At 39.9% G+C, this 16104-nt stretch overlaps 1 protein-coding gene across 4 annotated transcripts in view; it reads right to left on the bottom strand.

The window, feature by feature from the left end:
- ACSM3 (acyl-CoA synthetase medium chain family member 3) overlaps positions 1–13331 on the bottom strand; it is a 34212-nt gene extending 20881 nt beyond the window's left edge. For 3 of the 4 annotated variants that reach the window (XM_005591413.4, XM_005591414.4, XM_065537547.2), the window contains exons 1-3: positions 13223–13331; positions 7361–7630; positions 1215–1425 (exon numbers count right to left, since the gene is read on the bottom strand). In XM_005591413.4, the coding sequence (XP_005591470.2) occupies positions 1215–1425; positions 7361–7579 (430 nt within the window). In that variant the 5' untranslated portion in view covers positions 7580–7630; positions 13223–13331. The remainder of the gene's footprint in view (positions 1–1214; positions 1426–7360; positions 7631–13222) is intronic. The other variant, XM_074027979.1, reaches the window with a different exon arrangement.
- Between the last annotated feature and the right edge of the window lie 2773 nt (positions 13332–16104).

The following is a 16104-nucleotide window of genomic DNA, read 5'->3' as shown; positions in this document are numbered from 1 at the left end:
ACCAGGAAGGTATCTATTTATCTTACTTCCACTTATCTGCTTTTGCCTTTCAAGGGATTTCAGAGTCTATGACCCTTTTGGCCTAACATGAAAGCATGTTAAATACTGGATAATTATTCTTTATTTGAAGACCATCCATAACTTTGAGCTTGAAGAAGGTTTTGATTGAAAAGTAATATTAACCAGTATTTATTATTTGATTATATGTTTTAACTCATTCAGTCCCCACCAAAAAAAATCCCCAAACATAAAAACTATGAATAACTTGCCCAAGATATCACTTAAGTAGCAAGTGACAGTGCAGGAACTGAACCCTGTAGCCTGACTCCAGAACTGTACACTTCACCACTTCAGCTTAGTGCCTCTTAAAACGTATATGATTGCTTTATGATTTCTTTCCAAAAGGACAGGTGGAGGAATTCATCTTTTCTGTGGTTCTATTCCTGCTGGTTGTATATTATACTGTAAGATGAAGTATAAGGATTAAGAGTGTCCTAGAACCAGACACTCTTATAGCTGGGACTTGGGACAAGCCACTTCACCTCTGTGAGCTTCAGGTTCTGCATCTGTAAAACGATATGACAATAATAGTACTTCTCTTACAGGATAATTAGGGGATTAAATGAGTTAAAACATGTAAAGAACTTAGAACCGTGCTCAGTAAGCTTTGGGTATTATTTTCTCAAAGGATAAATGGACTCTCAAAAATATATAGATCTTCCTCCTGGGCCCCGCCACCCTTAAGTCCCAGACCCTTAAGAGAGGGATGGAAAGCATTCACTTCACAATAGGTTTTGCTCTTCCCAGGTGACACAGGAGGCAAGACAATTGGGGAACACATGTCTGCCATTCCTGGACTCTTGACACTGGCTCATCATTTCACTTTGGGAAGGACCAGTCCTCTCCAGCAGGGTTCTTCAAGAAACCGACAACCAGGACCAGAAAACAGGTTCTTTAGAATATCTTTTTTTTTTTTTCTAATCAGGGTAACACAACAATTTTTGTGAGGCTGTAACGCTAAGGTTATCTTTTAAAGATGTTCCATCTAGGGATAAGGAATTAGCCTACTATGGCCTAACACTTTCATACAATTTAAAGGCACTCTGTGACAATAGGCCCACACCAGAATCAATGTATCATGATTACTTAGGTGTTCTGGAAAATCTCCCATCCAGCTTAGTATTAAATATGATCAGAAAGCAAACATTACTAACCTGTTCGCAGACAGGCCACATTTGCAAGCCACCACTCTGGGACCCTGGGTAGAATCAGAATTACCCGATCTCCTCTTTGTAGGGAACAGGCTTCTGAAAGTATATTGGCAAATTTTCTGGACAGAGATCCCAGTTCCTCAAAACTCCATCGCACCTCTTCTCCTTTTCCATTGATCCACCAGAAGGCTGGATTTGAAGGTTTCTTTCCAGCCTGAGGAAAGACAAACCAGTCACGGATTTAAAGGTTGTTATACAGCTAAATTCTGGGCCAACTGACTCAATGGAATAGATTAGCTGAAGAAAATTCACAAGTCATTAGTTAGAATATGGATGGAGTATTTGGAAATAACTCTGGGGGAGACACCATCCAGATGGATGACTAGAGATGCCCAGTACTAACCTCCTACCAGAAGGACCAAGACAGTGAGCAGATAACCACATGACAAATAGAATGTCAAAGGATAACACTGGAATTTAGCAAGGAAGTGACAAAACTCTCTGAGACCTGAAAACTAGAGATGAAAGTATAGAGAGGGAAGAACAGCAGCTGGCCAGGATCAGCACAGAATCCAGAGGGACTCCCTATTTTGGGGAAAATGTAAGTGGAAGATCCTCAGCAGTCCACATTCCCATCACAGATGCCTGAAAAACCACCTACAGGAGAGCCCCTCTGTCCTCACAGGCCCTGAGCCTAGTGAACGCTGGTAGAGTATAGTACACTAGTATAGTATAACACTGTTCCAGAGAGGAAGTTCATACCAGGTCCCCCTGCAAGAAACCCCAGGATCCGAGCTGCTACAGCATGGCATCATTTTAGGAACAGAGCTACCACCATACTACATCTTGCCCTGGGGCCAATAGCCCCTGCATCTCCACATCCCTGGGGCCTTGCTGACATCTCCACACATTCCCCTAGAGGGCTGCAGCATTCCAACACCAGGTGGATCCAGTGATACGGCCAGGCCACTGGCACCCGAGCCTACATACAGCACTCTACACCTCAGGGAACAGGCAGTCCAGCACATCAGGGAGGCTGCCCCAGGACATAAGGCACTAAAGCACACTCCCCAGAGCCTGACAGCTACCTTCCTGAGCCTGCTGCCACGAATACGATCTTGCCCCCTCTCGTGGCAGAGCCGCTTTGTGCCTGCATTGCCATCTGGGGACCCAAGGACTGGCCCATTCAGGCCGCCACTACTACAAGTATCCATGTGCACTGCCAAAGGACCTGAGGTCTGACTCACTTGAGGCTTATCACCGCTACTGCCAGTGCCCATGAACACCACCTGGGAACCTGAGAATCAGCCTGCCTGGGACCCACTGGAGCCACTGCTGGCACCCTCATGATGAACAAAATAACACCTATCAATAACAATCTTGAATGTAAACAGTTTAAATTCCCCAGTTAAAAGATATGGACTGTATGGACTGACTGAATGGATAAAAAACAAGACCCAACTATAGGCTGCCTACAAGAAACTCACTTCACCTATAAAGATACACATAGATAGGGCCAGGCGCGGTGGCTCATGCCTGTAATCCCAGCACTTTGGGAGGCCGAGGAGTGGGGAACACGAAGTCAAGAGACTGAGACTATCCTGGCCAACATGGTGAAACCTGTCTCTACTAAAAACACAAAAATTAGCTGGGCATGATGGCATGCACCTGTAGTCCCACCTACTTGGGAGGCTGAGGCAGTAGAATCACTTGAATCCGGGAGGCGGAGGTTGCAGTGAGCTGAGATCACGCCACTGCACTCCAGCCTGGCAACAGAGTGAGACTCTGTCAAAAAAAAAAAAAAAAAAAAAAAAAAAAGATATACATAGGAAATGAAGAGATGGAAAATAATATTTCAAACAAATAGAAACCAAAAATGTGCAGGAATAGCTACGCTTATATCACATGAAATAGACTTTAAGTCAGTAAACACAAAAAGAGGCAAAGAAGGTCATTATATAATGATAAATAGATCAATTCAGCAAGAGGATATAACAATTGCAAATATATATGCACCCAACATCAGTGCACCCAGATATGTAAAGCAAATATCATTAGACGTAAACAGATAGACTCCAATACAACAATGTTTGGGACTTTAACACTCCACCCTCAGCATTAGACGGATCATCTAGACAGAAAATTAACAAAGAAACATTGATTTTATACTGCACTTTGGACCAAATGGACCTAACAGATATTTACACAACATTTTATCCAACAGCTACAGAATACACATTCTTCTTCTCATCAGCACATGGCATATTCTCCAGAATAGACCATATGTTAGGGCACAAAACAAATTTCAACAAATTTTTAAAAATTGAAATCATACCAAGTATGTTCTTAGACCACAAGGGAATAAACCTAGATATCAGTAATGAGGAACTTTGGAAAGTGTACACATACATGGAAATTAAACAACATGCTCCTGAATGACCAGTGAGTCGATGATGAAATTGAGAAGGAAAGCAAAAAATTTCTTGAAAATAATGAAAATGGAAACATATCAAAATCAATGAGATAAAGCAAACACAGTGTTAAGAGGGAAGTTTATAGCCATAAACACCTATATCAAAAAAGCAGAAAGATTTCAAATAAACAATCTAAGAATGCACCTCAAGGAACAAGAAAAGTAACGACAAACTAGACCCAAAATTAGTAGAAAGAAAGAAATAATAAAGATCAGAGCAGAAATAAATGAAATTGAGGCAAAAATTACAAAAGATCAACAAAACAAATTTTTTTGAAGAGAAACAAAATAGACAAATCTTTAGTTAGATTAAGAAAAAAAGAGAGAAGACCCAAATAAATAAAATCAGAAATGAAAAAGGAGACATTACAACTGTACCACAGAAATACAAAGGATCATTAAAGACTGTTATGAACAACTATATGCCAGCAAATTGGAAAACGCAGAGGAAATGGATAAAGTCCTGGACACACATAACCTACCACGACAGAAAACCTGAACAGACCAATAATGTGTAATGAGATTGAACCAGTAATAAAAAGCCCAGAATTGGATGACTTTACTGCTGAATTCTACCAAACTTTTAAAAAAGAACTAACACTAAATCTTTTTTTTTTTTTTTTGAGACAGAGTCACGCTCTGTCGCCCAGGCTGAAGTGCAGTGGCGTGATCTCGGCTCACTGCAAGCTCCGCCTCCCGGGTTCACGCCAAGATGGAGTCTCATTCTTGTCGTCTAGGCTGGAGTGCAATGGTGTGATCTTGGTTCACTGCAACCTCTGCCTCCCAGGTTAAAGTGATTCTCCTACCTCAGCCTCCCTAGTAGCTGGGATTATAGGCATGCACCACCATGCCTAGCTAATCTTTGTATTTTTAGTAGCCACACCGTTTAACCATGTTGGCCAGGCTGGTCTTGAACTCCTGACCTCAGGTGATCCGCCCGCCTTGGCCTCCCAAAGTGCTGGGATTACAGGCGTGAGCCACCACTCCCAGTCCTACCATTAATTTTTCTGAAAATCTTTTTAAAAATTGAAGAAGAAGGAATTCTTCCTAGTGCATTCTATCAGTCAGCATTACCCTGATACCAAAACTAGACAAAGACACCACACTTCCTAACTTCAAATCACACTACAGAGCTATAGTAACCAAAACAGCATGGTACTGGCATAAAAACAGATGCAGAGACCAATGAAACAGAATAGAGAACTCAGAAATAAACCCATGCATTTACATTGAACAGATTTTCAACAAAGGTGCCAAGAACATACACTGAGGAAAGGATATCCTCTTCAGTACATGGTCCGAGGAAAAGTGGTATCCATATGCAGTAGACTAAGACTAGAGCCCCATCTTTCACCATATACGAAAATCAACTCAAACTGGATTATAGACTTACATGTAAGACTCAAAACTATAAAACAACTGAAGAAAACAGCGCAAACGCTTCAAGTCATTGATCTAAGCAAATGTTTTATTTTTAATTTTAATTTTAATTTTTTAATTTTTACAAATTTTATAATACATTTAATAAACTCAGGCAGCTTCCTGAGCCAGAGTAGGCTCTGAGACGCCTCTAAGCAAATATTTTAGGGATAAGGATATGAAAACACAGGCAACAAAAACAAAAACAGACAAATGGGACTATATAGAGGTAAAAAGCTTCTGAACAGTAAAGGAAGCAATCAACAGAGAGAAGAGACAGGATGTAGAATGGGATAAAATATTTGTGAACTAGTCACCTGACAAGGAATTAATATTCAGAATATACAGGGAATGCAAATAAACCAACACCAAAAACAACCACCACCACCAACCAAACAAAAAACCAAACAAATAATTCAATTAAAAAATGGGCATAGAATCTGAATAGACATTTCTCAAAAGACATACTAATTGGCAGCAAGTATATGCAAAAGTGCTCAACATCATTAATCATCAGGGTAGTTCAAATCAAAACCACAATGAGATATGATCTTAACCGAGTTAGAATGGCTATTACCAAAAAGACAAAAGATAACAAATGCTTGAGAGGATGTGGAGAAAAGGGAACTCTTAAACACTATTGGTGAGAATATAAATTAGTACGCCATTGCAGAAAACAATACAAAGACTTCTAAAAAACCTAAAAATAGAACTACCATATGATTTAGCAATCTCACCACTGGGTATTTTTTCAAAGGAAAGGAAATCAGTCTATCAAAGAGATATCTGCACTACCATGTTTATTGTAGCACTGTACATAATAGCCAAGATATGGAATCAACTTAAGTGTCCATCAACAGATGAATGGATAAAGAAAATGTGGTATATATACACAGTGCAATACTATTCAGCCATAAAAAAGAATGAAATTCGGTTATTTGTGGCCATATGTATGAAGTTGGAGGACATTATGTTAAGTGAAATAAGTCAGACATGGAAAGATAAATGCCACATGTTCTTACTCATATGTGGGAGCTTAAAAAAATGAGCTTCACTGAACTTCAGCCTGGGCAACAGAGTAAGACACTGTCTCTTAAAAAAATAAAAAATAAAAAAAAATTTTAAAAAAAGGAGCTCGGCCCAGTGCGATGGGTGGCTCACACCTGTAATGCCAGCGCTTTGGAAGGCCAAGGTGGGCAGATCACTTGAGACCAGGAGTTCAAGGTCAGCCTGGCTAACATGGCAAAACCCTGTCTCTACTAAAAATACAAAAATTAGCTGGCATGGTGGCAGGTGCCTGTAGTCCCAGCTACTCCGAAGGCTGAGGCACGAGAATCGCTTGAACCCTTGAGGCGGAGGTTGTAGTGGGCTGAGATCACACCACTGCACTCCAGCCTGAAAAGAGCTCATAGAAGTAGAGAGTGGAATTGTGGCTATTAGACGCTGAGAAGGGTAGTGGGGAGAGGAGGATAGAAAGAGGTTGGGTAAGGGATGCAAAATTATAGCTAGATGGGAGGAATGAGTTCTACTGTTCTATAGCACTGTAGAGTGAAAACAGTTAAGAATAATTTATTGTATATGTTCAAAAAGCTAGGAGAGAGGATTTTGAATGCTCCCAGCACAAAGAAATGATGCATGTTTGAGATGACGGGTAGTCTAATTACCCTGATTTGATCACTACACATTTTATACATGTATCAAAAAATATCTCTGTACCCCATAACTATGTATAATTATTACATAACTAAAAATAACAGGAAAAATAATAACTTGGGGTCCTTATTTCTAGACATTGGAAGCCATGTCATTTCTTTTGGCCCAAATCATTTCCCATTTAGCCTGATCATTTTTCTTTCCAATAAGTGAGAATTCTTGCATCCTTTATATTTTCCCCAAAGATTTTTCTGTGCCTCCTTTTCTACCATTTCTGACTCTCGGAATTACTTTTCACTCTTCTCCTTTTTATTTATTTATTTATTTTTTAAAGTCAACCTAGAATTCTACATTTATGTAATCCAGGGTCTCTCAACTAACCATGGGACTATTGACATTTCAGGTCAAATAATTCTTTGTTCTGGAGGCTGCCCTGTGCATTATGGGATATTTAACAGAATCTCTGGCTTTTACTTGTTAGATGCCAGTAGCAACTGCCTCTGCCCCTATCATGGCAACAAAAATATTTCCAGACATTAGAGATGTTACCTAGGGGTAAAATCACTCCCAGTTGAGAAATTGTGGTCTGGCCTTTCCCCCATACCTTTTCCATATTAGTCCATTGGTCCAGGACATCTTTAGCAAAGTTGAAATACTCTGGAATCTCCAGTTTGAAGTCCTGTTTCATGGATTCATAGTTGGAAAAATTCTGAGGGGTTGCTCTTCTATTATCTTTATGCAATGCCCTCACAGAACCAAAAATTGTTAGGCGCTGGCAACACTTGGCATGATGTAGCATCTTCATGGTGACACAAGCTAGCATCAGTCTTGTTGGAAACTTTAGCACTCAGGATTTGCACAGAGACCAATTCATCTAAAAGACGAGCAAAAGGACATATATTTGTTTCTGTCCTGAAGGTAGCCACACTCCAAAGTGGCTAAGTTTTGTTATTATCATTGATAATCATCATGATGGTACCATTTTCTGCATACACTCTGTGTTCCAAACACTGTGCTCAGTGTTTTATATACACTTTCTTATTAAAGGCTCAGAGAAACCCTGTGAAGTAGGTACTATTATCATCTCTGTTTACAGATTGAGAAAATGACTAGTAAGAGGCATTGGCTGAATTTGAACCCAGAACTTTCAGGTCCTAGTCCATTCTCCAGAATACTGTGCACTATTGACTCCCACATGCATTTCTAAAGAAGTAAAGATCTAGGTCACCCACTTAATCTCACTGAAAGCAAAGGGCTAAGCCTTCTTGTCTAATATCTTTCACCTGCAGATTTCAAAGTAGGGCAGAAATGTTAAGGAGCATTTTTCACAGTGGATAATCTGTAGATGAAGAAATCGAGAGTAGCCCAATAAAAATTAGACATGAAAGCACTGTCACAGTTTATAAACTGTCTAGTTGATAGGCTGCAGTTCCCATGCTCTCAATGGGGGCCCATGCTACTTTCAAGTCCAGGCTTGGAGCTGCATTTACTAGAGATGTAATAATGGGGCTTTAATATTTAGGACTTTTGTGGGGGAGGCCCCTCTCGGCCATTGCCTGCTTCTGTGGGAAATCATTTGATCACAATGTCATTTACTTGGTTGAGGCTGTTAAAAATGCAGTTCTAGGGATTATGAGTGTTTGAAGTTCTCATTATACTTCCTGTAATTTTCCAAATTTCTTACACTGCAATACATATTACTCTCATAATCATTAAATCATCATTCTAACTACAACTCTAGCTGTAAGGCAGTCTGGCTATGTGGAAGCATTTCTGTATTGATACATTGCCAAAACAATACATAATTGCAGATGTCAGCTAAATGGAGAGTTTAGCTGACATCTACAATTATTGCGGTTTTACCCTAAACAGACCTGGTGTTTGGGCATCATGTTGATATACCCAATGCATCAGGAAACATGGAGACTTCTGTCCTTCCCATTTATTTGTGTGAAGACCTGACAACTCAGTGATCTTGAGCCCTCTAAGACCATCTGGTTTCAGCTTTTTCCTTTTTCACCTGCAAAGAAAACTGGAGACCCAGAGAGGGGAAACAGCCTGCTTTATTCTGTCATACCAGAGTTAGAACTAGAACTCTGGTCTTTGGATTCCCATTTGAATGTTTCTACTATCATTCAACAGGATTTCAACAGAGCAGTGGTTCGCAGTCCCGCTGTACATTTGAATCACCAAGAAAGCATTAAAAAAAAAATACTCTGATGCCTAGGTCTTGGATCAATTAAATGAGAATATTTGAGAGTGGGCTCTGGGACCATTTATATTTTTTAAAATGTCCTCAGATTTTAATGTGCAGCAGCCATGGTTGAGAATCACTGATTTAGAGGCTGTGATTTGTGAACCAGCATCATCATCATTATCACCTAGAAGATTGTTAGAAATGCACATTCTCAGGCCCCACTCTAGAATTGGTAGACGTTGACAAGATCCCAGGTGACTGGTATGTACATTCAAGTGTGAAAAGCACTGGTCTATAGCATGATGGTTAAATACATTGGCTACTGAGTCATATAGTCATGTGATATGGTCTCCCAGTTTTGCCACTTACGAACTGTGTGACCTTATTTGAATTATTAATCACTCTGAACCTCAGTTTCACATTTTACCAATGGAGCGACTAATAGAACCTCCATCAGAGATTTCTCCTGAAGACTGAATGGGATACTGCATGTGAAATGCTTATCATGGTGCCAAGCATATTACTAGAAAAGGGGTCAGCAAACTTTTTTGTGAAGGGCCAGACACTAAATATTTGAGGCTTTGTGGGCCATATGGTTCTGCTGCAGGTATTTAACTCTGCCATTGACAGAGCAGTCATTGACAATACATAAATATATTTTGGCATGGCTATGTTCTAATAAAACCTTATTTATGGATACTGACACTAGAATTTCATTTAATTTTCATGTGTCATGAATTGGTGTTCCTCTTTTAGTTATTTTTTCAACCATTAAAAAATTTAAAACCCATTCTTAGTACAAAGGCTATACAAAAACAGGCAGAGGGCTGGATTTGGCCCATGGGCTGCAGTTTGCTTATCTTTGCACTGTGATGTAAGCTCTACTAGAGCAGGGGCCTTGTCTGTTGTGTTCCCGGGAAGCATTAGCAAAAATTTCTTGGCAGACTTTAGGAGAAAAGGCTGCTCTTAAGAACAGAACTAAAATCACTCTGAATCCCAGTTGCCCTGCGGGTTAAGACCTTAAGTCCAACAACGTCATTCTGTTTGGCATTGGGGATTGGGTAGAGAGGGAACTACTGGACCCTGTTGTATGCTGGCAAGTCACAGCCTGTGCTCTTGGGTGCTCTCCTCTTAACAGAATTAGCAGCAGGTTTCCTTCAACTGAAAGAAGAAGTAACCAACACTACTTGTCTCTTTCTGTTTTTAATTTTTTTTCGCATAATATCTTCAAATGGCTCAAAAAAACCATAAAAGGTTCATAGAAAAAAAAAATATCTGCCTCCCACCTCTAGTCTCAAAGCTGCCTGGTTTGCTCTCACCCCCAGGAAACCACTATTATTCTTTCTACTTATCTTTTCAGGATTTCTTTATGTGCATTCAAGCAAATTATGAGTATAGATTCTTATTTCTCCACCAATTTTACACAACACGTAGCCCAGAATACACACTATTCTGCCCACTAAAAACATTTTTAACAACGTACCTTTTGAGGGCTTTCCATACCAGTGCACAGAGATCTTCATTCTATTTTTTTAAATAAGTATTTATTTATTTACTCTTTCCTTCCCCGCCCCCCCCCCCCCCCCCCCCCCACCGAAGACAGGATCTCACTCTGTCACCCAGACTGGACTCTAGTGGCACGACCATACCTCACTGCAGCCTTGAACTTCTGGGATGAAGCGATCCTTCTGCCTCAGCCTCCAGAGTACCTGGGATTACAAGTGTGTGCCACTGCACCCAGCTAAGTGTTTTAAACATTTTTTTTAGAGATGGGCTCTCGCTATGTTTCCCAGGCTGGTCTCAAACTCCTGACCTCAAGCAATCCTCCTTTGCTAAGCACTTTGCAGTTATTTATTATTATTTCCATTTTACAGACAAGGAAATATACACAAACACGCACACAGCCTCACAAAGCGCTAGGATCATAGGTGGGAGCCAACACACTTGGCCATGTTTTTTTCTTTTAACAGTTGCATGACATTCTAGTGAAGAACTGCACTGTAATTTCTTAAACTGGTCCCCTATCAATGATCACTTGAGTTTTTGTATAATTTTGCAATTTAGATAAAATGTTGAAACTATTTCTTCCAAAAGGAATGTCCTGATTCTTTCATTACTTGGATGTGAAAATGAATAGTATTTTTAAATGGTTGTGAGGTATTAGAAAAAATTTCTGATTCTATTAAATAAGAGGCAGGAATTTGGACAAATATCATAAGGTCTTGAGCTTCATTCTTGGTAGGTTGGCATGATTCATTTATTTATTCAACAATTATTAATCACTTGCCATGAATTATTTCAGACATAGAGGATATAGGAGGGAATGAAAGAGACAAGGTCCTCCCTGCTCTCATGGAAGGACACATACAGTAAACAAGGGAATAAATAAATGTGATGTTACACAAGAAAACAAAGAGAGTAATGGGAGAAAAGGGACCTTTTAGAAGGTCTCTCTAGGGAGGTAACATTTTTGCAGAGATCTGGCAGGTGGTTGTACTGTTAAGCACTTTGCAGTTATTTATTATTATTTTCACTTTACAGACAAGGAAGTATACACAAACAGACACAAACTGGACCCTGTTGTATGCTGGCAAGTCACAGCCTGTGCTCTTGGGTGCTCTCCTCTTAACAGAATTAGCTGGCAAGTCTAATATTTAAATTGGACAATGCATTTATTCATTACCCATATATTTATTGAACACTTGCTATATGCCAGACCTGTACTAAATGCTGAAAATATAGCTGTGAACAAGACACAGCTGGTCTTGCTCCCATGAAGCTTATAGACTATTAAGGAAGACATTATATAATTATGTAAATATCAATATGATTGGGGATAAATATACCATACTTAGCTTGCTGATTCTGAATAGAATCAAGAGTTTAGTATGATTTCTTCCCTAGCTTCCATACAATACTCTATACCACATTCAGAATCCTTCAAACGTATGTTGAAAAGAAAATTGATCAGTCATTTGGAGCTTAAAATGAACCTAACCATTCTGTTCTACCAAAAAGCAAATATCAACATCCTCTTCATCAAAACCATAAGATTGCCTTCTCCTCAGCAAAGTTCTTTTCCTCCCTTTTCATTGATCTTAGCATTTTGCAACTTCTATTTCCCAGGTTTATAAAATTATTTGTAGGTAAAAGAGCTGAGATAACTTTTCCAGGGTGACTCCGGATTTTTATAGTGAGCCACACTGATAAGGAAAACTCTTCTAAGAAAGACAGTACCACCCCTGGTCAGATGGGCTCTGAAAGTATTTAAGGTCTCATCTGAAATGCAAGATCTTTGTCCCTACAGCCAAGGGGGCTTTAGCCTCCCCACATCTCCATAAACATCCTCCCTCTAAGTATAACAGTAACAACAGTAGTTTAACATATACAGCCTCAATGCAAGGTAAAGCCACTGCTGTTCTCTCCAACCCCAACCAGACCCTGCCTGAAACCCCTCCTGTACAGAACTTTTGCAGCTGCCCTTGACCACCTAAAGGAGAAAACTGGCTGCTCTTAGGTTTGCATCTGTGTTTCTCAAAGTTTCCTAGAAGTAATTTACATATGTTCTGGATGATGCAGAAGATCTGTCACCCAGCGAGGTGGGGAGCTAAGCAGACAGAACAGTGAAAAACTCAGCCACTACCTGGTCTTTTTTTTTTTTTTTTGAGATGGAATCTTGCTCTGTCGCCCAGGCTCGAGTGCAGTGGTGCAATCTCAGCTTACTGCAACCTCCACCTCCCAGGTTCAAGTGAGTCTCCTGCCTCAGGCTCCCAAGTAGCTGGGGTTACAGGCACCTGCCACCACACCTGGCTAATTTTTTATTTTCAGTAGAGATAGGGTTTCACCATGTTGACCAGGCTGGTCTTGAACTCCTGGCCTTAAGTGATCTTCATCTGCCCACCATAGCCTCCCAAAGTGCTGGGATTACAGGCGTAAGCCAACACATCCGGTTCAATTAAAATTAAAATTTTAAAAAATCAAGTTAACACATGTACATACTTTTTCAAAAAATCAAATAGCACCAAAAGGCTCAATATGAAAACTCAGCTGCTACATTTATAGCCTTTTGTGTGTGCATACAAATAGGCTTAATATCACTTAATAGATAGTATCACACATCTGAGAAATTCTGAGAGAAACTTTGGCTGCCCAAGACTTTAATGACAGCATTTTTGATTGTTGGTTTTGTTCATCTGTTTGTTATCTTTGCTAAAAATCAGACGTGCCAGTTCAGGAAATCTTACACAGGAGAGGAGATGAGGTACTCACTAGTTAACAGATTCCAACACAGCTGGAGATTATGGCAGACTTGTTTCCTAGAAGAGCAGCCCTGAATCTTGAGTTCTCACATCTGCTTTTTCCTCGTAGCAGTCAAAACAAGAGGGAGGAGCAGCCTGACAACCCGGAGGAGCAAGACTGGCCCAAAGCACTTTCCTTGATTGGTGGAGACATTCTGGAGGAGGAGCCAAATTCTGGGCTAAAGTTTACAATGAAAGTTTGCACGACTCCCAGCGGTTCCTCTTACAGGTAATGATTTACATACACGGCAAGCTTTTGAGGGGCCGATAGAGCAAATTATTCACAAGAAGGAAAGTGTCCAAAGAGTTGCTGAAGTGGTTAGTTCTGTAAAGGGGCAAAGAAAGCACTTTTCAGAAGGAGGAAAGAACAGATGGAGGAAGCCATAGAGAAGTTTTGAAATTGAAAGGAAAGAAGTTGAGGGGTGGTTATGGGTTGGCTTAAATCTCAGCAAACACGTTGATGTGTTTATCTGTTGAAGTGGCAGGACTAAACATAAACGCTATCAGGTTACTTATTCCCCTGCTCAGCTCTTTCAGTGCTTCTCTTTCCTTTCCAGGTAAAATCCGAGTTCTTACATGAATTGCAAGGAGTTGCATAATCTGGCACAAGGTCCTCTGATCCACAGCCCATTCCCCTTCCTCTGCCTCACTGAGGACAGCCACCAGCCTCTTTGCTTTTTCTCAAACACACTTGCCTGTTTCAGCCTCAGGCTTTCTGAATTCACAGTTCCCACTGATTGGAACTCTTCCCTCAGATATCCCCCTGGCCAAATTCTTCATTTTATGAGGTGTCCTATTAAATAACTCTTCCCTTACCACATTTTTCTAAAGTACCATTCTTCATTTTTTCTCTTTTACCTTTTTTTTTTTTTTTTTTTTTTTTTTTAACTTTTTACATCTCTTACTATCACCCTTGAGGGTAAAAACTATTTTGTTTGATGGTGTATCTATTGCCTGGAATAGCTACTGGCAAATTTTAGGCATTCAATAAATAGTTGATGGATTTGTGAATAAATAAAGGACTCTTTCAATTACACGTGATAGAGACCCAACTTAAATTTACTTAAAGAGGAATTTGTTGGTCAGTTTTGAGTTCTAGGAATCTTTCGTTGTTGATTCCTTGGGATTTTCTGTGTAATCACAATACTTGTAAATAAGTAAACAGATTTTACTTATTTCTTTTAGATCTATATGCCTTTTATTTCCTTTTCTTGCCTTATTGCACAAGCTAGAATGTCTAGCTCTATGTTGAATAAAAGTGATGAGAGCAGACATCCTTGCCTTGCTTTTGATCTTAGAGGGAAAACATTCAGTCTTTCATGGTTAGGTACAATATTAGCTATAGGTTTTGTGTCGATGCCCTTTATCAAGTTGAGGAAATTCTCCTCTATTTCTATTTTTTTCTGAGAATTTTTATCATTAATAGGTGTTGAATTTTGGCAAGTGTTTTTTTCTGCATCAGTTACTATAAGCATGTGATGTTTTTCTTCTTTAGCCTGTTAATAAGATAGATGACACTGATCTTCTAATATTGAACCAGCCCTGCCTCCCTGGAATAAACCTCGCTTGGTCCTAGTGTATATTTCTTTTTCTGTATTGCTGAATTTTATAGTTATGTCTCTTGACAAATTTTAGAAGTTTTCAGCCATTATTTCTTGGAGTAAATTTTTAGTCCCCATGTAGATCTTTTATGATAGTTTCACGGGTCCCTGAGGCTCTGTTCTTTTTTTTTCTTTTTTTCCAATTCTAGTTTCTTTCTGTTGTTCAGGTTGAGTAAATTCTGGCGTCCAGTTCTTTGATTTTTTTCTTCCGTTATTTCTATTCTGATGTTAAGCTCATTATTAGAGATAGGGAAAAAAAGGGTTTTTTTCCTCTCACATAGCACTCAACATAATGTTAGCAGTGGTGAATCCATACGGATCTACAGTAACTTGATTCTTGCCTCTTCAAAGGAAATAATTCATCCAAGAGGCATCATAAGGCAGAGTGAGAGACTGAGGCAAGTTTTTGAGCAGGAGTGATAGTTTATTAGAAAGTTTTAGAGCAGGAACCAAAGGAAGAGGGGCAAGCAGGCAACTTGAGAGATCCAGGTGCCCTGTTTGACTTTTGACTTGGGGTTGTATACATTGGCATGCTGCCAAGGTTTTGTATCTCTCCTTTGATTTTTCCTTGGCGTGGGCTGTCTGCATGCGCAGTGGCCTGTCAGCACTTGGGAGGGGCTGTATGTGCAGTGTCTTTTACTGACGTTGTGCACATGCTCATTTGAGGCATTTTTCCCTTACCAGTCAAGTGTTCCTAGAGGAAAGTTGTATACTAGTTAAATTCTGCCACTTTGCCACTTTGTATGCATGCTTAAGCACACTTGTCCAACTCCTGAGATCTTAGTGGAAAGCAGCTGATCACCACCCTTAGGTGTTTTCTATCTCTTAGGAGATTGCCTTTCCCTGGCATCTACTGCAACCAATTATTATTTTAGAGTGACAGTTTAATAACTGCCTGGCTATCACCTGATTGTCGCCTGACATTCTTGCCTTTCCTGCCTTGCCCATATCTGCCTGACTACCTACTCTAACAATAACACTTCTGACACTAGATGTGTGGGGGATTTTCACTACACCAAGCAATTCTCCAGTGTACACCAGCTTGGGTGTCATGTCCTACTTCAGTTCAACACTATCTACCTGGAAATGGTGTCAAATCTTACAGGTTAAGATCTCAATCTGTAAACCAAAAAGTATCTGAGACAGGTCTCAATTAATTTAGAGGTTTATTTTGCCATGGTTAAGGATCATGACCCATGACACAGCTTCAGGAGGTCCTGACAACATGTGCCCAAGGTGATTGGGTTACAGT

The sequence above is a fragment of the Macaca fascicularis genome, chromosome 20 (assembly GCF_037993035.2).
Source record: "Macaca fascicularis isolate 582-1 chromosome 20, T2T-MFA8v1.1".
NCBI lineage: Eukaryota > Metazoa > Chordata > Mammalia > Primates > Cercopithecidae > Macaca > Macaca fascicularis.
Note: the sequence above shows the minus strand (reverse complement) of the source record. Positions and strands in the feature narration are given on the sequence as shown.